The sequence below is a fragment of the Lathamus discolor genome, chromosome 2 (genome assembly GCF_037157495.1).
Source record: "Lathamus discolor isolate bLatDis1 chromosome 2, bLatDis1.hap1, whole genome shotgun sequence".
NCBI lineage: Eukaryota > Metazoa > Chordata > Aves > Psittaciformes > Psittacidae > Lathamus > Lathamus discolor.
This window is the reverse complement of record NC_088885.1, coordinates 55,386,693-55,406,211: the sequence shown is the minus strand read 5'-3', so window position 1 is coordinate 55,406,211 and position 19,519 is coordinate 55,386,693. Positions and strand designations below refer to the sequence as shown.

Here is a 19,519-nt window from a genome sequence, read left to right as displayed (position 1 = left end):
GCGTATCCATTATAAGCAACATGTCCTTTTCACATCACCAATGGGTCTGGGCACAGGTTCTGCGTGTGGATTTGAAGGTGGTACAAGGCTCTTCCAATGGGTAGAAAGAGATCTGTTATTAACTGCCATTAATTCGGATTGGCAAACCTGAGGTAAGACCAGGATTCATGTTATGAAAGAGCACATTAGCATAATGCCCTGGTGCTCCTCCAGATGAGCTACCATGAAGTTATTTTCTGGCAGAACATGCCTCAACACTTCTTTCCATAAGACATTAGCCTCAAGGGAGCCTGAGCGAGAAAGGCATTTAGTAGGTTTTTTACAAGTTGACATGCTGAAGTGAAGGAAACAAGGGATCATAGCTTTTACTTTGTTTACTCGGTTATGTGGATACCATAAACAGACTCATCTTCCAGGAGCTCTTACTAGGATATACTGAACTTCAGCAGCTCCACCATCAGTAAGGTCTTACCTGGAGACATCCAGCTTCAATAAAGATTGCAGCTATTGTCTTAAAGAAAAGCTTAGAAAAACTTCACCTTAAAGCTTATCTTGCAGTGCTCTTTTCAAGAGCTTAGCTCAGATGCTTTATATCAGGCAATCAGCTCTTCATATGCTGGCCCTGAGCTACACATGTAGAACAAAAGATATCTCTTTCTTTCAGTGCAGCAGGTGGGAGGGATGGGAGGACCATCTGCTCTGCTTTTCCCTGGAGGTAGTGTGTGGCTGTAGTATTTACAGCAGAAGATGAATGCCTAGAAGCCCACAGTCAGGTTCCTTCCCTGAACCATGACTGTCGGCACTGAACCTCCAGCTCATCCCAGGGCCTGCTGAGATAAACATAACAGCAGTTCCCAGAACTGAACGATGAGTTTGGCGTTGTGGCAGAACACAGATAATTTTCTTCCAGGCACCTCTGCTGAAGTAGTCTTCTAACTCAATAGTAGTTCTATGGTAAAGAAATAATTTGGGTTTAGGGGGAAAAAGTTAAAAAAATAAAGCAGAGATTTGTGAGAATTTAGTCCTTTCAGAACACACATCGTGCTCTGGGGTACTTAGCTGACTCCATCCTTTCACTACCTTGCATGCCCTCTATCATAACACAGGGAGATCAGTCTTCCTGTTTTAGAAAGGGACAAAAACGTTTGGAAAAAAGCAAAGAACTGAACTAGGCTCTTGGGTCATGGGGACACCGTATCACTGCTCCCTCCCCTTCACTCCTAGATCCATCACTAGAAGTCATCTACAGAACTATATGAGATAGAGAAGGAGGCTTTCCATGAGACCCACTGAGAGAGAGTTTCTTCAAGACTAAGGTGCTGTGTAGAGGTTAAGTTTAGGATCCAAATGACCGACCTCTAGGGATAGGGTTAAGTCCCTGTTAAGTTTAGGATCCAAATGACCGGCCTCTAGGGATAGGGTTAAGTCCCCTAAATACAGAAATAAACATGGCTATGTGTGAGAGCTTGTAGACACCTCCATTTATAAGTCTGAATGCAAGTCTTATGGTGAATCCTGTCCTGGGTCATGCCACTGTGTTCAGTGGGGGATGTTCACTCTTTGAGATGCCTCAGGTCCACATCCCTCTTTATGTCTGTAAAAAGCTTGGTGTATCCCCACTGATGTCCTTTTTCAAACCCACTAGGGTTTTATCCAAGCCAAAGGCTATCCTTCATCCATCAACATTGAAGTGATCAATGATGGAGCAGAGTCAGCCATGTTTAAACAGCTTTTCCAGAGGTGGACAGAAAAGGATGAAACACAAGGACTGGGCAAAATCTACAGTACTGGCAAAATTGGTGAGCATGTTTGTCCTGACTTTGTCTTTCCTGCCTGTGCCAAGCAACAGCTGAGGGAGCATCATTCACATTAACTGTCTCCTGCCTTCAGTATTTTGAAAATCTAGTGCACATGCTTCCCATACCTTGTATTTTCCACCTTCTTCAGTAGATGCAAAGGATTCAGGAGCTGAAAAGCACTGAGAACTGCTGAGGCTTCTTATATGAACCAAACTGCTACTTAATCCAAATGTAAATGTTGACAGAAGATCGCTCTCGTCTGAAAATTTGTATGCAAAATTTCATACTTTCAGAACTTTTTTCATAAAGGACTGATGCTAAACGTGATGAGGAAATGTTATACAACATTCTGCTTTCATTTACACTGGCATCCATCCAAGACCCTCCTGACGTCAATGGAATTATTCTGTATTTACACCAGGTGTAAACAGTGCCTCAATTTATCACACTGCCGAAGTGACTATTACAATGCATTAACCCCGGAGAGTAAACAATACCAAAGAGAGAGAACTTGATGAATGATGAGATGGTGACAGAGATGCTGGATGTCTCCATCAGTAATAGCCTGAGAGCTGCAAATCTCTTTCCCTTACAAGTTCTCACTTTTTTCTCCACCTCTGTCTCTCTGTGCTCTCCATAAACACTCCCTCTCCTTACCATAAGCTGGAAAAATGTAGCCATTTTATTTCTGAAAGGAACATTTTGGAAGGAATGAGATAGGAGTGGATTTGGAAAACAATTATGAATTTTCAGTCAGAAAACAACTAGTATGTTTACTAGCTAGTTGTCACTGCAATATGCATATAGCCAGTTGCCAACCTGTAACAGGTCAACACCGGAGCATATGAACTCTTGCATAATCCAGAATCAGTATTAGGCTACTAGTGGCAAGACTGGCTTCTTGCAACCATAGACGAGGTTTTTCTCACATGTAAAACAGTTGTGTGCGTGTGTGAGGGTGATGCACAGCGTTTGTATGTTCTTGTTCATTCACTGGGTTCTTGTTTTTATTCTGCTGGTGCATGCAGCCAAGGTGGAGCAGGTGAAGTTTGACACCACTCAGCTCCATGCCAGACCAGAGCTAGCTGCTGAGCAGAGAATGGTAGATGATGCCTCCGGGGAGATAGAGGTGAGAGAGCTCCTTTTGCTGTCAGAGGATGCAGTCATCAGCATTTCACACAGAGCAGATGTATGGAGCTGTGATGCTGTGCCCACCTACTCTCCCCAAGGAAGCACAGCTGCAGGCAGAGCAAAGTGCTTGTGAACTCTAATGCATCAGTTACGGTAGCTCAGGGGCATTTCTTCTCCAGCCTTTGACCAGTGGGGCAAAGCAGTCACCATGATAACTCCTCTCCTGCCATGAGTGTGGGTCAGGAGGCTGATACAGTCAAACACTCTCTGTTTTGACCATATCAACCAAACTTGTACAGAGCAGAAGTTCCTCTCCCATTCTTGTGGTCTCCCATGGAAGATGGAACTGGGTGGGAGAGGGGCTGTGAGGGAGCTGGAGGCTGCTTCTCCTTGAGGATCACTGACCGCTGAAGATCCATTAATGGCACATGTATTGTGACAACCAGGAGAAAACGGACTTTGTCAACAAGCACTTAGTCAAGCTGGGGGAACTGGCATCCAAGAGCGCGAGGAAGGGTTATCTTTCCAACTGAAGACCTGAACTTCAGTGGTCTGCTAGCAAAGGAGGTGTGCTCTATCTTCACAGACTCCACTGCTGCTCACCAAAATGTTTCTTTCACTAGGTGTGGAGGATTGAGAACTTGCAAATGCAGCCAGTGAATCCCAAGACATATGGGCAGTTCTATGGGGGTGATTGCTACCTGGTCCTGTACACCTACTTGAGATCAGGCAGGCCTCACTATGTCCTCTACATGTGGCAGGTATGTCAAACAGAAACAGTGATTGCGTTGTCTACAAGACTGAAACTGCAAGAAGCAATTGCACAAAAAATTTGCAACCGAAGCATTTAGAAGAACTCAGATACCCTTTGCTCCTCAGTTGTCCATTGCAAATATCCCAAGCTGTGCTTTCTGGCCAGCATGGACACTGAGCCCAAGCTGGCATCAGACTGAGAGCCAGCAGTGTCAGACAGAAAAAGTGAAGGTTGATGGGGCTTACAATGCTGAGGTCAAACCTTGCAGTCTTCAGATTGTGCCTTAGAGCCTCAGCTCCTGGAGCCATGTGGGTATATAAATACCTCTGCTTTCTTTTTAAGGCATTTTTTTCTTCTCCTAAGAGGCAGAGAGAAGCTTTGAAAATGGGATGCTAAAGTCTCCAAAACCAGGATGCAGTGAAATTTAAATATCTGGAAGGTTTAACTCTGATCTTATGATATTATATGCCGGGCTTTGGATTGGCAAGATGTTACATCGTGCAGAGCTTTATACCCTGCATCTCGTCACAGTGCATGTGGCATCTCTCTGTCTTCCCCAGGGCCGCCATGCCTCTGTGGATGAAATCACTGCTTGTGCCCTTAACGCCATTGAGCTGGACAAGAAGCATGGGGATGAGGCTGTGCAGGTGCGCGTGACAATGGGCAAGGAGCCCGCACACTTCCTGGCCATCTTCAAGGGCAAGCTGATCATTTACGAGGTAACGCGGCTCTGTGCATGTGGGCAATGGGAGGTGCAAACACCAGTGATGGCTTGGCAGTTGGAATGGAAATAGTCCAGAAAAATGGGCTGATACGCAGGAATGACACTGCCAGGTCTGCATGGGCTGGCAGATGGAAGCGGTGGAACATTTCTGCTACTTCCCAAGTGGCCTGAACACCATATGTGTAAACACAGTCCTGGACTGACCCAGGCTCAGCTGTCCACCCCTGAGCTCCAGTGTTAATGCTTGATATTCTTTCCAACTCTATCCCAAAATATTTTGCAGAGTTAGAAGAAGTTAATCTTTCTGTGAATTACAAATAACACTATCCAGAAAGGGTATGCAAAATAGCCTACAAAGTTACATGGTTTGAATTGTCCCTGTCTGAATTAGATCACATTAACTACTAAGCCACTTTACTTGCTGCAGCGGCTGCTGACATCTGTGGTGGAGACATTGCAAATGGCTGGGGAAGAGGGGGATTGCTGTCAGCATTGGTCCCACCACATAGCTTCCATGGCAGATGTTCAGTAAGCCAAGCACAGCTGGAAATCTGAGTCCAGCTGCCTTGCCCTATCCACATGGCAAATGCTTTGCAGGCAGTAAGGTCTGCTCACACTGAACTTGAGCGTCTCAATGGGAGCTGGTCAAGGCTCAGAGTAATCAGGGAGAAAAGCTGAAGTTGTGCCGTGTGAGTTTTATTCTGACCTGGAACGAGCAGGTATTCAGATTTCCTTACCTGCTCTGTGCAGGACCATGTTCCATCACTACAGCTGCGAGCCCAACAGTCTTCTTCCTCCAGTCAGGAAGGAACTCTGATTTGCACTCTGGATTTGATTGTCCTCCTTACCTCCCAGTACCATCCTTCTCTCTGTTTCCTTGCAGGGTGGCACGAGCCGGGCTCAGAAAACTGCACCTGAGCCGGCGATCCGCCTCTTCCAGGTGAGGGGCACGGATGAGATGAACACAAAGGCCACAGAGGTGCCAGCCAGGGCCTCCTCGCTCAATTCCAATGATGTCTTCCTGCTGACAACCAGCCAAGTCTGCTACCTGTGGTGTGGGAAGGTGAGACTGCAGTGGGTGCAGGTGAAACAGCTTAAGGGAGCCGAAATTGCTGATGCTGGACTTGAGTATCCTACCTACACTGAGCTATGGAGGTCTACCCTTAGGCAGGCAGCCCATTAATTCCAGTGCAGGAAGGTGCATGCTGGAGAAGGCTCCATCTATGGAGGATTAGCAGTAACATAGCCTCCTCTGTACAGAAGTAACCTATGTTGGGGTTCACCTCCTTTTAGATGTTCATAAAGCTTTCAGCTGAATAAAGCACCCAGGTTCTTACAGTACTCCAGGTGTAACAAATTATCCAGGATTAGAGCACATTCATTTATCATGTTTCAGTTTCAGGATGAGATGGTGTATGAAACCAAAGCAGAAGTGATGCCCAGAGAAGTTGCAAAAGCCCCATAATTTCAAGTGTTCCAGGTCAGGCTGGATGGAGCTTTGAGCAACCTGATCTAGTGAAAGATGTCCCTGCTCATGGCAGGGAGGTTGAATTAAATGATCTTTAAAGGTCCCTTAAGCCAAACCTTTCTATGAGTGTTGTCCTGTATGCCATTGGCTGCACTGTATGCCCCTTGAAGGACTAGAAATGTATTCTGAGTGACTAGCTTAGATGAGACCCTCAAAAGCATTCCAGCAGGTCTAAAACTCTCCAGAGGGGAGGATAGGACCTAGCCAGCTTTTCCCCACAGATAAATTTTGCCAGTCTGTACCTAACTCCACCTCAACCTTATGTCCTGAACACAGGGATGCAGTGGAGATGAGAGGGAGATGGCAAAAAGAGTAGCTGACATCGTTTCCAAGAGGGACAAGCACACTATTTTGGAAGGACAAGAGCCAGCAGAGTTCTGGGAAGCCTTAGGTGGCAAAGCACCTTATGCCAGTGAAAAGAGGTAAAAGTGACCTGCTTGTTTCTCCGGGTTTTGCCAGGCAACATTAAGCAAGGGATCAAAACTTTGATACTGTGTCCTCACCAAAGGGAGCACAAGGTCAGAGTATCACCAAAAGCTTGTTCAGAAACCACACTCTTTCCTAGGTTTTGGTTCAGGCCTTCTGTGAAGTAGGAGGTGCAGATCCAAACCCTGCTGAAAGGAGTGTCCTACATCCTCCTTTCCTACAGTAAATCCATCCCATAGCTTGCCAAAAGAGCTACCTGAACCGCTTGCTCCATTTCTAGCCATCACTTAGCTTTATGGGCAGCCCCAGAAGATTCATGAAACTAAATCTGCTTTTGAGCAACCTGGATTTCCCCAGCCCTCTGGGCAGGTGATGGGTTCCTTTGCAATCAAGCGATCTGATGTGGCTTTCACCTGACATCAGGCTCATCTCCACAATGAGAGAAGTGTTCTGCTTTTGCCTTTTTTTGGGTGGAGGAAAAGTTGCCTTTAGAAATTAGAATGCTCCAACCCTGAGACCTGACATTGCTGACTTTCATGCCCTCAGATGAGTGTTGCTGTATTGCCACCTCTTCCATCAGGGTCATGATGGAAAGAAAGGTTTCCACCTCTCTTGTTTTTTCTTTCCCTGCCGTGCATGAGGAAGGTTTCAAGAGCAGATCACACAGTACCAGCCTCGCCTCTTTGAGTGCTCCAACCAGACGGGTCGATTCATCATGACAGAGGTGGTGGGCTTCTGCCAGGAAGACCTGGATGAAGATGATGTTATGCTGCTAGACACATGGGAAGAGGTCAGCACAGACTCCCCCTCCCCTTCTCCCTGGACACTTTCTAACAGGTTATGGCTCAATTGGTTTGAATCCACCATTCAGTGTGAAACCAAGGGCAACATGCCTTCTGTCCCATCTCCAAACACTTCCGGATGCTCAGTCAGATGAGCAGGCGTATGTCCAGTCCTTCTCACCCAGGTACAAAACATGTGAGTAAGGTAGCATTGCTCGCCTTGCTTGAGAAAGGAGGAAACTGAGGCACCTGGTCCATGCCCTGCTCCAAGGTGAGAAGAGCTGGCCATGCTCCAGTCTTCGCCAGCTCATACAAGGGGGTGGCACCCAGAAGCCCTCCCCTTCATTTCCCAGCACCAGTGGTGACAATGTGCTTTAGGCTGTTGGAAAATGTCTCAGAGGAGTTTGCTTACTGAGTTAGAGTTTTGGCCCATGCAAGGATGGGATTTAGCTACCTTGAAATGTACAAGAGCTGTCTCCTGAAATATTTATACTTTATGCATGTCTCAAAAGCAAAGTATTTCTTGGCTGGGAGTAAATCTGGGATCATAATCCCAGGGATTATTGAGACACAGCCTTTTCAGTCTTATCTCTGCTCCGGTTGGCAGGGAAGAATAAACAGCAGCGTCTGTGCAGGTCCTAAGTACTCACTGAGCTTTAATACCTTCTCTCCTTACAGATTTTCCTTTGGATTGGCAAAGCCTCCAACACATATGAGAGGAATGAGGCAATTGCCTCAGCTAAGGAGTATCTCAAGACCCATCCGGCAGGGAGAGACTTGGCAACTCCAATAATACTGGTGAAGCAGGGCTATGAACCCCTCAACTTCACAGGATGGTTCAACGCTTGGGACCCCTACAAATGGAGTGTAAGTTGCTAGAAGAGCCCTGCAGTGTGCACACATGCTCAGGGGTGGTTAAAGGGTGTCATTGTCAGTGAACATATCCTGCACAGAGCAAAACCTCACTATGGCATCTTGTCAGTCTGGGGTCGTTCAGCCTGGAGAAGAGAAGGCACTGGGGATTGCTTAGAGCAGCTTCCAGTGCCTAAAGGGGCCAACAAGAAAGCTGGAGAGGGACTTTTGACAAGGACATGGAGTGATAGAACAAGGGGGAACGGCTTTAAACTGACAGAGGGAAGATTGAGATGAGACCTTAGGAAGAAGTTCTTCCCTGTGAGGGTGGTGAGGCCCTGGCACAGGTTGCCCAGAGAAGCTGTGGCTGCCCCATCCCTGGCAGTGTTCAAGGCCAGGTTAGATGGGGCTTGGGGCAACCTGGTCTAGTGGAAGGTGTCCCTCACAATGGCAGGGGTTTGGAACCAGATGATCTTTAGCATCCCTTGCAACCCAAACCATTCTGTGATTCTGTGTCCTGAGCTTCATGGCTTCCCGGTGCTGCTACCTGAGCAGCTTTTATTCCTTCACCATCAAAAACTACCTGTTTGGTGAAACTAATATTTCTGCAAATATACATAAATCTACTTGAATTCACAATATTCACATTTTTATTTGAAAAACCAACTAGGTTCCAAATCAGGTTTGTGATTTTAACCAAAAATGGGTTGAGGCTGCTAGTGGTAAAATATTCAGAGTGAAAACAGAAGCACCCCACATCATACAGAAAACTGAAAAAAAAAAATTAATTTATTTTTCAAAATGCAGCCACAGAAAAAATGTTATGACCCAGCTTTTAGGGCAAACTCCGGAGAAATTAAAGATGCGAGCAGACAGGCTTCATGTTCAGGTTTGCAGACTGCCCATCAGAGCCAAGTTGCTCCTGAGCAAGGTCATCCTTGCTCCCTACATACATACAAGCCTTGTTCTCAAAAGCTGATTTACAAATAATAGCTCTTTGCTATGTAGAAATGGAAACCTGCCCCAGGAGATGCCTGGGGAAGAAAGAAATCCTTTCTCTCCTCTGTCAAACACATGGGCTTCAAATCGTTTCAGGGGTGTAATGTGGAGCAGAGATTTGTTCATGTGGCCAGTGCATAAGGCTGCACCAGGCAGTGTCTCCAACCCTGGTTGTGCGTGTAGCTGGGCAAAGGAAGGAGCAATGCAGTCCAGCCTGCCTGGGGACTATGCTGCAGCACAGCATGTATTGGGAATAAAAGACAATTCTGGGCCGGCTTTGGTGGTTGATAGCCAAAGTAGTGGTTCATACAAACAGGCAGCTGGAAACAATGGTGCCAGGCTGTGCACCTAAATTCCTGCCACCTGATGGCACTGATGTGAGTGACTTAAATGAAAAAGGCAGATGATGGGCAGTTGGGAAAAGCTCAGCCCCCAGGTGGTGTATTCCCAGAGCCTTTCCCAGTGGGCTGCCGCTGATTGTCCCTTCTCTCTCCTGCTGTTTTCAGTTAACATCAGTGGTCGAACAGTTCATATTTTCTAGTTGCCCAGAGGGCTGTGAGTGAAGTCCCATGCTGGATCCTGCAGCTGGGACAGCCAGGCAACAGCATGAACGTCCTCAGGGGACTTCGCACTGCAGTAAGACTCATAAGAGATATTTTATTTCCCCTAGCTGGGTTTGCATTGTCTTTCTTTGCAGCCAGTGTGGTGGTAGAGAGCCTGTCTTGATAGCCAGATTTGGACAGGTAAGACAGCAACGACCCTTAAAACAATGTTGATGCTTAGAACAAAGGTCAAAACTTGGAGGTTTTTTTCTGAGGAACTGCTGAAAAACAAGGATACAGCTCATAAAATATGTGCCTCTAAAAATATCCCCTGTAGGCAGCTCCAGCAACTACAGACAAGCAATCCAAACTGTTGACATCCCAGAAACATCTGGTGTGTGTGTTCATTGCTCAGTTTTGGGTCTAAATCTGTGTGCTCTGCAGCCCATGTGTTTATGTTGTTTTCTTCTTGTTGGGGAACTTTGTTGGATGATTCTGCTAAGAACTGACATCTCCTGGCTGCTTAGGAAAACACAGTCAAGAGCCTTGCCAATGTATTTAGTCTGTTCCTTTTTCAGGAAATAAAGGGTAGCTGGTAATACATGACACCAAATTATAAGAAGTCAGGAACTGAGACTTTAAAAAAATCTGTTGCTTGAATGAAACAGGGAAGGGGGAAAAAGGAAAAATATTTTAAACCAGATTTTCATCCTTTACAAGAGTCATTTAAGATTTAAAATATGTAAATCCAGCGTAAAATATGATTTGGTTTGCCTTCTCTTCTCTGAAGTCTTTACGTTCCCTGTTTTCACCTGTTGTTGTTCAACTGCAAAGGCTAAAGTCCATTTGCTTCTTTGTTTTCAAGTGAAAGCTCAGATTTTGGCACAGTCTCCTGATCCCAGGAGCTGGGGTTTGCATAAGGCACCAGCTGGCATCTCAATGGGCACCACTGGGCTTTAAATTCATACGACCTCCTGACCCTGTTAGAGAACAGGAGCATGTGCTAACTAAAGGCGGCCTGTGTTTCCTACAACTCTCTTAACCTTTAGGATGGCAAGTCCTATGAGGAGATGAAGAACAGCTTAGGAGACATGTCGGCTATATCCGAGATCAAAGTGGTGAGTTGCTTCTTGACTATATGGGTGGGAAACACCTGGGTTTAACCACCACCGCTTGCCCCAGCCTGTTCACACAAAGGAGAGGACATAATAATCAGAGCAGGCATGGGGACTTGAGGCTGTCAGGATCAGAGCTGTGCTCCTCTGTGGAAAGCAAAAGGAGATGTGATTAATAACCCATAAATACACCCAGATCTCCTGGGTCTTTTCCAGGCCTGTGCAGAGTCATCTGTGAGCAGGAGATTGACCAGCTGTTTACTAAGCTACACATGTGAATAAAAGTGTGTGCAGCTATGAGAGCGAGCAGTTAAATGCTGCATGAGTAGTTTGCAGTGGTCAGGTCCCTGAGACCCCAGACAAGTGACCCCTGGTCAAGAAGGACATACCCAATGTCACATACAGAGCACGGAGGAAAGAAGGTCACAACACAACTGTCATACAAGATCAATTCTGCCCTGGAAAAGGGCAGGAGAAAGGCTGTAAGGAAGTGGCAGGGGCTTTGAATAAGGAGAGATTGCATATCAGGGAGGGGTATGCAGGTAGTTTAGAAGTTTTAGACATGATAGATATCTAACCTCAACTTCTGTCCTCCCACATGCACTTTCCCTGCTGTTATCTTTAGAAGAATGAGACTAGAGTCTCATTCTTCTCAACATTTAACTTATATAACTTATATATAAGTAGATATAACTTACAGTTAACTGAAGATACTGTAAGTATCTTCATTTATATCTAAGAGCTCTTATCAGTGCTGTGTTTTTAGCACTCCTAACATCAAGTTTTAACACTGATGGAGGGGCTGAACTAATGTCTTAGTTTAGACTTTCTCCTTGCTGCTTTGGAGTAACAGGCCAAGTGTTACTGATAGTCCGTGCTAGAAAGCATCCCCCCAACCCCAACAGAGAGAAGGATCCTGGGACAACCCCCAACTTGACCTGCCAGAGCTTCTTGTCTTGATACGTTTTCCTCCATTTGGCAGGACCTTAACAACATCAGCCTGAACAAGAGTACCCTCAGCATGACCAACTTGGCTGGTTCAAGTACCACAAATGCTTCTCCAGAGTATAAATCACACTTCAACCACAGTGACAGCAACAGCTACAGCAATAGCAACTACAACAGTGACAGCAGCCCTTCTCTGGTGCCCAACGGTGAAGGAATTTATTCCCGAGAGGTGCTGATGAACAGAGCAGTTGATGAGCTTCCAGAAGGCGTGGATCCCACTAAAAAAGAGGTGACAGCATTGCTGGTTTGATGCCTTTGTAGCTTAACCTGGCACTTAGTCATTGGCTAAGTGCATTAGTACTTTAGACTAGTAAGTCCTTCCTCAGGCTCAAGGAGATACTAACTGGACGCACAGATCTCATCAAAAACAAAGAGCTTCATGTGAGAGGAAACTGTGGTAGTTTTACCGTGGCTTAAGTGTTTCTAATTTTTTAATGACAGAAAAATTAATTTTAAGCAGTCATTTTAAAAAAATATTATTCTGATAGAATTTTATTTTGCAACCCAGCCTCTGTCCTTGGAGGGACAGAGAATCCAAAAGACAGTTCCCACAGGACAAGGTGACACAGCTGAGAGTGAAGCTGGGATTTGCATTCTGCTTGGGCTGTGGGTGTTAGTTTTCATTTGAAACTCCTTCAGGAAGGGACCATTCTCTCTTCGGTTTTTCTTGTCAGAAAGCTTGCATTTCGGCACATCCCATCCAGGGACAGGGAGGAATGCCAGGTCTCAGATTTCTGATCAGCCCAAGGATTTCAGCAGCTTCTGTAGCTGTGTCAAAGCAAGCTGATGGGAGAGACACAAGGGGTTGATTCCCTCTACTTTCTACAGCCCATGTTTGACGTCTTGCCCCAACAGATCTCCTGGCAAAGGCCAACCCCCTCAGCCAGAGAGAGCTGATCCACAGCTGGACCAGCAGCTCTGTCCCACGGCAATGCCCATGGATGTATTTCAGCTGGGCTGTACATGAGTGCTATCTTCTGCCCAAAATGCCAGGGAAAATGCAACTTCTGTTTCCCACTGGGTCTTTCTCAGTATCAGTGATGAGCCTGCTATCTACAAACCTCTCTCTCTTTCCAACAATGGGAGTGAACATTTCCAGTGGCATATTTGGGGGAAGGGACTGAGCAAGGGGGGGATGCTTTCACTGTGAATTACTGCCACCCACAACCTTGGCTAGCAAAACTTCTCCCATGCACCAGGAATTGTCCTGGCCTCAGTATGATTAGTGGAGGCCAAATTCCAGCCAGAGCATGCTAACCCTCAAAACCAGATCATCCCTTTGGGCTGGTGGGCTTGTTCCCCTGGTGCTTTGAGAAGTGGGATGAGGAACAGTTGCTGGGTTCCACTTCCCACCACAAGGACAGGAGCTGTTGGCCTGGAGTCAGAGGTCACTGATGGCACGGCGAGGAGGGGATGCAGCTGATTGAGGTGTCCCAGTCTCTGCAAAAGCCAAAGCTGACCTGTCCTTGCTCTCTCCTCCCCCTGCAGTACTATCTCTCTGATGCTGATTTCTACGATATCTTTGGGAAGTCCAAGGACGAGTTCTACCAGATGCCCAAATGGAAGCAGCAGAACGAGAAGAAGCAGTATGGACTCTTCTGAGACCGCGGGGGCCATCTGGCATCCAGTGACTCTGGGACCAAACCTTGCCTTCTTAGGAGCTGCAGGGAAGAAGTACAGACATTTGCTCAATGAACCCAACCCAACATCTCAATCAGGCCCATCTCAATGCAGTTATTCCAACAGCCACTGTTCAGGGGATGGCTCCTTTCTCCCACAAACCCTGAATCCAAGGAGGTAAAACCTTTTGCAGGAATGACTTTGCAGGATGATTTTGCCTCTTTTTGACACTTTATTGCTGATAGCCATGAAGACAAGTGTGTGTCACACAATCGTAGCCTCTTCTTTCCTCTCCCTTTTGCAAATTGCCACGTGCACAAGGTCGTGATCTTCCTTCATTTGTAGAAGTTTAAAATTATGCAAGGCAAAGGCCACTTGCAGCTGCTACATGAATTCTGGATTGGGAGAGGAGGGGGAAGCCCTAGGAGGACAGAGGGGGAGCCTTGAGATCAGGAGAAAGGTAATGGAGTAACCAGATATTTGATGGTGTAGCCCAGACAGTTCTGACCCTTCTCACCTTGCAGAAAATCTATTCACCAAAGAACAGCAAGAAGCAGTTGTAGACTAAAATGCACAGCTCAGTGCAGGTAAAACAAACAAGAACCTGGCTTGGAAAAAAAACCTTACTTATTAAGGGCATATTTATCAGGTGATCTTTTTCAAAAGGATGATGAGACTAAGAGCTAGACACAGCTGTTGTTGGGTTTGACTGCCAGACAAGACTGTATTTTCCTCCCATTCAGACAGCATCTCCAATCTTGCCTGTCCTCCCTGAGCACAATCAGGTGAACTTAAGAGTCCACCTGCCCCCAGGCTTGGGGAAGCTGGGTGGGTTTGGGGTATGACCTGAGACAGAGTATGTACCACTGAAGGTTTTATCAGGATCCATCTCTGCGATAAGAGCTCATTCTACACTGTGAGCTTAGCCTGACCGGGGAGGGCAGGGGGAAATGTGAGCGATCAGTGACTAAGGGATACAACTGTAAACTAAAAGAAGAAACACATATGTTTAAGAATTCAGAAGATGTGGTTTTGCAGCTTTACTCCATTTCCAACCTGATCAGTGATTGCTAATAAACAGCCAGCCGCAGCACTCTGAGTGTCTTTGATCAGCATGTGGGGCAGGATGGCAGTAGGTAAAAGCTCTGCAGGGCCAGAGATCCTTCAAACACCTGGTCTTTAACAGAATTTGGATTTTTTTTGAAAAGTGAAAAACAAACCAAGGAGGTTTTGGACCCCATCTCTTCCCGAACACCATAGCCAGGACCATTTGTCCCCTGCCATGTCCATAAACCCTGCTCCTGAAACCCCACGATACCCATGAGATGGACCTGCCCAAACCTTTGCAGGTGATGGGGTTTTCTGGATAAATCTGTGTGTTTAAGAATTGATAGTCATTGCAAATAAGCCACCACCCCATCATTACCTCCATGCTCCTGCCACCACTTGTCCAATTTCCGCTTGAGGGTCCAGCCAGAAACCCATAGAATCCTGCACCCCACCCCATGCAGCATAAGGTAAGAGTCAGAGACACAAAAGAGCCAAATTACCTGTCCACACTAGATACAATCACTGCACATTATCCCTATTTCAGTTGCTATTGCCACTGATGGAAGCAACAATATTTGCATCACCCCGCTGCAGCATGCTCCTGCCAGCTTCCAAATTAACAGATCGCATGTGCTTCTCCATAAAATGCACCACTGCCACCTTATCAGCCCTGGGTGTGGGACTAATGAGCATCACGTAATCAAATGGAGATGAGCAGAAATACAGTCAGGTTATGGAGATTGGGCCACTTTGCTACAAATGGCTTTAATTCCTGCTGCCACAATGCTCACCAACACTTGAGAGGAGCGCTTCTGCCAGGACTTGGAAACCAGAATGGAATTTTACAGATAATAGAGCCTTCTGGTATTTGGACCTGTTGTAAACTGCTGCTGTTCTCCTCTCCCCACTGGGAGAGTTGTTTTTACTCTCTGCCTCTGATTTCTAAAGGAAGGATTCTCACCCACATTCTCCTTTTCATGTCACTTGCTGCTTTTGTTGTGGTGTCTGGTGGGCCATGTCCTATTTCTGCTGCTCTTTACACCAGAGCTCTTCCTTATAATGGGGCTCCAGAAATTCCTAATCTGCTCAGAGATGACATCCTATGGTAACAGCATGGACCATGCTCCTTCCTTTGGAGAGAGAGGAGACCTTGCAGCATTATCTATCCTGCTCTGGTTCATTCCGTCTCCATCACAGCTACTTTCTGCCTGGCTCCAGTAGTTTTCCCCCAGCTGTGCCTACCTGATGAGAAATGTTCTCTTTTCCCACCAATCTTGCCTACTTTTATGTAAGTAAGTGCACAACAAGCAGACAAACTCCTGGCCTCTCTGTGTTGTCTATATAAGCCCACTCTGGCCATGAATAGTGTGGTCCTGCCCCACATCTCTATCCACTCCCTTGTCTCCCACTTTGGTGCTGACTACAGCAGGCAGCTGAGGGCTGGTTTAGCTCAATAATCCACTGAAGTCTAATCCTGCAACACCAAACCACAAATAATTTGCTCTCAGTCAGCTCAGCAGGTTAATCTGACTCACCCTGAGTTGGAGTCAAGGATGCTCCAGCCTTGGCCTTCAAATGGGTCTCCCTGTACTAACTCCCCATTCCGGAGGTGAACTGAGAGAAAGCCCCTGGCACTGCGGGACACCCTGTTCAGCCTTTGTGGCTTCTGCCACTCTTGAACTCTTAGTTGTTAATTCAATATGAACCTTTGAGTTGTGGGTATAATTCACATTTAATCTGGCACTGGTTTACAGCATCACACAGTATTGTAGTGAAGAGGAAACTTCAATGTGTCTGGCAAGGAAAACTGCAGCATAAGAAACTCCAGGTAGGATTAAATGAAACCCAGTTTTGCTGTGGACCCAAGGACTAGCAAATCCAGGCTATTCTGGACTCAGAAATAAGCAGGGAATGGAATAGATTTAAAGGGACATTAACCTCTTTGATAGCAACCTGTCCTCTCCACCATCAGGCATGGAAAACCCCAGAAAGACTGATAGCTTGAAGAACTTGAGCAGGTCATCTCTGACTTCATGTGTGCTGCATTCAAGTAAGACAAGGCAAATAGTGACAAGTAACTGGACTTTTCCAGATTGTTTTAATATTCTAACATACTGTTAGTAACATAGTTGGCACTTCAAAATATATATTATTTTATTTCAACAATATTCCCTTAACTTTGTACTTGAAGAAAAATCACTTGTTGCCATAAATACTCTGTTGCTGTTCAAAGCACTCTTGTCTGTCTGTGCTAGGTTACCTCTACAGTGCAAGTGGGACAGGCTAACATTTACAACAGCTCCTACCGCCACTTCCTCCGTGTTAAAAAATGACGTTTTTCTATAAAAACACAAATGAAGAAAGTTCTACTGCGTTTTAAAAAAAAGCCCTACGGTCAGTTGAGCGTATTTCCACTGACACTGACAAAAGACATTCTCTGAGGTCCCTTTGAGCAGGTTTCGCTTTGGGTTAGAGGGAATTCTGCCGTTCGGCAGCTTCTTTCTCCTTCAGAGGAGCAGAGCGAGGCTGTGATTGCAAAGAGCCCTGGCCGAGAGCCAGGCACACAGGCGGAGTAGTGTTCATGTATTTTTCATTATAATACAAAAGGGAAGCCGAGTTATATAACGTGGGGCTTTGTAGTGCAGCTCTCTTTTTAAATCTGTAACAGGAAAGAGGAGAATCGAGTCCCCGCTTAAGACTTCATATGGTGAAACACGGCTGACATCTGAAGCTGCAAGAAGTCACCTGGCATCTGGCCACTGATGTCAGTGGTAGGGCGGGTGTTTTCTTGCACAGATGCTTTGTCCAGATGTCTGACCAAACCCAACCCAAGAGCTGTATTTTGCTAAAAAGGAGTTCCTATCCTCTCATTAAAAGCAAAATTAAAAAATCACACACTAAGTGAGCTAAAACCACAGCTGGATTGGCCGAACAGGTACAAAAGGATTAATCTCAACAGCAGCATCAGGATGTTTCCAGCACACAGAAAGAAAGTTGATGGCTATCTCACATCAGAGGTCCTGTGGAGCACCACGGGCTGCTCCAGAGAATGTGCTGGGGATTTGATGGGACCCTGACATTGGCAGACTTCACATGCTGGATTCCTTCTACATCCATAATGAGGTTCACTGTGAAAGAGCTGAGATGCTAATCACAGTCCTCAATATTGATGTACACAAAAAGGGTGGAGGAGGAGTACGGGTCTCCGTTCTTGGTTAGAAGATGGATGTGGCGGTAACCTGGAAGCAGAGAGACAGATGGAAAGTGGCCTTTAGTCCAGCTGGAAAACTATTTGGTAACATTTGCCAAGACTCCACAAAAACATCTCCTCTGTCTCAGAGCATTTTGCTCTCAGTACCCCACGGAACAGGTAGGTCTGAGAGCCATGGCTCTGAGCATTCGTAATGGTGTATTGTGCCCAATGCCACTGGCGATGAGGGGCTCCCTTCCCCAGAGACAGTGTTAACAGCTGCCCGATAAACCATTCATCATTTTGCCCATACCTCAGAGAGGGGACCTATTGTGACCTGAGGTGTGATGGATGCAGATCATTCCTCTGGGACACTGGAGCTTCCCAAAGGCTCACTGTTGAGAGGAACAGGGAGTAGGGCCTTACCTTGCTTCAGACTGGTGAAGGGAAGGGTGTACTGCCCGATGAAGTCATTCTTGGTCGACATGTCAAAGTCTTCCACCACAAACCGAACCAGGGCAAGTGCAGGGATCTCTATGTCAAATGTAAACTCTTCATCCCATTTTGGGTTAAAGCCTGGGCAACATAGACAAGAATGATGGTCAGAGCTTTTCACAAACAAGGAAAGAAGCAAGAGATGCTCACAAGCAAGGATGGCAGCCAGAGAAGCTTGCAAATAGATGGAGACTTTGCCTGGCTGAAGCCAGAGGTCATAGCAGGGGCTGAGAGCATTGTTCCCAGCTCTGATACTGATTTCCCACCTGGTATTAATAAATCTTAGCTTAGGCTGCTCACTGCAGACCTCAGCATCACAGTCCCAGAAGGCAATGAGAAGCAGGAGGGAGCTGAACTCAGCTCTGCTCTACATGCTCTCAGTGGCTGACACATGGATGTCTCTGGTTGCCACTGGACCACCTGCAAACTTTTGCAGCCCTAAGCCAGAGAAGAGCAGAAAGAAGACCTGTGCCTTTGTGCTGTAACAGCCTCACTGAGTGCTGGAGTACATCCAACAGTCACTACACAGTGCCTCCGTTTCCCTACCTGCAAGAAAGGTTTATGATTACAAAAGCATCATCAAGTCTATGGACAAAATGTTTTATGTCTCCTCATGTAAGGGCAGTGACTGAGACAGCCAGATGAGCCCTATGGATAAGGATCTTGTGGTCCGGACTCACAAAGCAAATAATACCAGAGACCGTCATATCAGGTGGGAGTTGAAGAACAAGCTCAATGCTCTCTCTTCAGGTCACAGTGGATGCTCTCTGCAGTGTCCATAAACCACTCCCCAGAAACAAACAGGAGAGGACACCCTGTTTGAAACCCTCCTGGCATCAGCCCAAGAACAGCAAAATGTCAGCTGTTCATTGCGGATTTGTAGTTGATTCTGCAGGAAGCAGGGATCTTTCAGCTGGCCCTGAAAATGCTGAGATGGGCCTGTGGACAGTCCCATAGCAAAATACTCATGCTGGTGCAATTTATTTGGACTTTCATATGATTAAATTAACTGGACTGTTCAGAAAACACACATCTGCTCCTTGCCCCCTTCATCTTTGGGGAAAAAACAGTGTTGCTGATTCCATGGGAGCAGAAATCATGAAAGTCAAGGGAAAGGCATCAGCCCTAAGACAATAGTTTCACTCCTCTTCACTTCACTTCACTTCCTCTAGGGAGGATTTTCAACCCGTCTCAGAGCCTTGGTGGGATGCCCTGAGCTGCTGAGCCAGCAGGTTTCCACAGCTTCTAGAGTTCCACAGCTGCTCTGCTATGACCTGATCTGTGCCCATAGACCCTTCTTCGGTCCCACCAACACAGAATCATAGAATCATGGAATCATTTAGGTTGGAAAAGACCCTTAAGAGTAAGTCCAACTGTAAAACATCAAACCAGGTGAACTGCTGAAGCACGGTCACATATCTGAAACCTCAGCCCATGAAACGCAACCCCCTCACTGCAGCTGCCTCTTTCCAACACTGATGTTTTCATTGTTTGATTCACTTTC

At 46.3% G+C, this 19,519-nt stretch overlaps 2 protein-coding genes across 3 annotated transcripts in view; one reads left to right on the top strand and one right to left on the bottom strand.

The window, feature by feature from the left end:
* VILL (villin like) overlaps positions 1-13,770 on the top strand; it is a 35,381-nt gene extending 21,611 nt beyond the window's left edge. Inside the window, exons 10-20 of the mRNA XM_065666889.1 lie at positions 1,646-1,799; positions 2,828-2,928; positions 3,554-3,691; positions 4,245-4,403; positions 5,292-5,471; positions 6,213-6,358; positions 7,008-7,152; positions 7,823-8,011; positions 10,587-10,655; positions 11,635-11,889; positions 13,149-13,770. Coding sequence (XP_065522961.1) covers positions 1,646-1,799; positions 2,828-2,928; positions 3,554-3,691; positions 4,245-4,403; positions 5,292-5,471; positions 6,213-6,358; positions 7,008-7,152; positions 7,823-8,011; positions 10,587-10,655; positions 11,635-11,889; positions 13,149-13,262 — 1,650 coding nt within the window. The 3' untranslated portion in view covers positions 13,263-13,770. The remainder of the gene's footprint in view (positions 1-1,645; positions 1,800-2,827; positions 2,929-3,553; positions 3,692-4,244; positions 4,404-5,291; positions 5,472-6,212; positions 6,359-7,007; positions 7,153-7,822; positions 8,012-10,586; positions 10,656-11,634; positions 11,890-13,148) is intronic.
* A 2,625-nt stretch (positions 13,771-16,395) lies between these two features.
* The window catches only part of PLCD1 (phospholipase C delta 1), a 55,835-nt gene continuing 52,711 nt past the window's right edge, over positions 16,396-19,519 (bottom strand). For both annotated transcript variants that reach the window (XM_065666891.1, XM_065666890.1), the window contains exons 14-15: positions 17,947-18,096; positions 16,396-17,569 (exon numbers count right to left, since the gene is read on the bottom strand). In XM_065666891.1, coding sequence (XP_065522963.1) covers positions 17,478-17,569; positions 17,947-18,096 — 242 coding nt within the window. In that variant the 3' untranslated portion in view covers positions 16,396-17,477. The remainder of the gene's footprint in view (positions 17,570-17,946; positions 18,097-19,519) is intronic.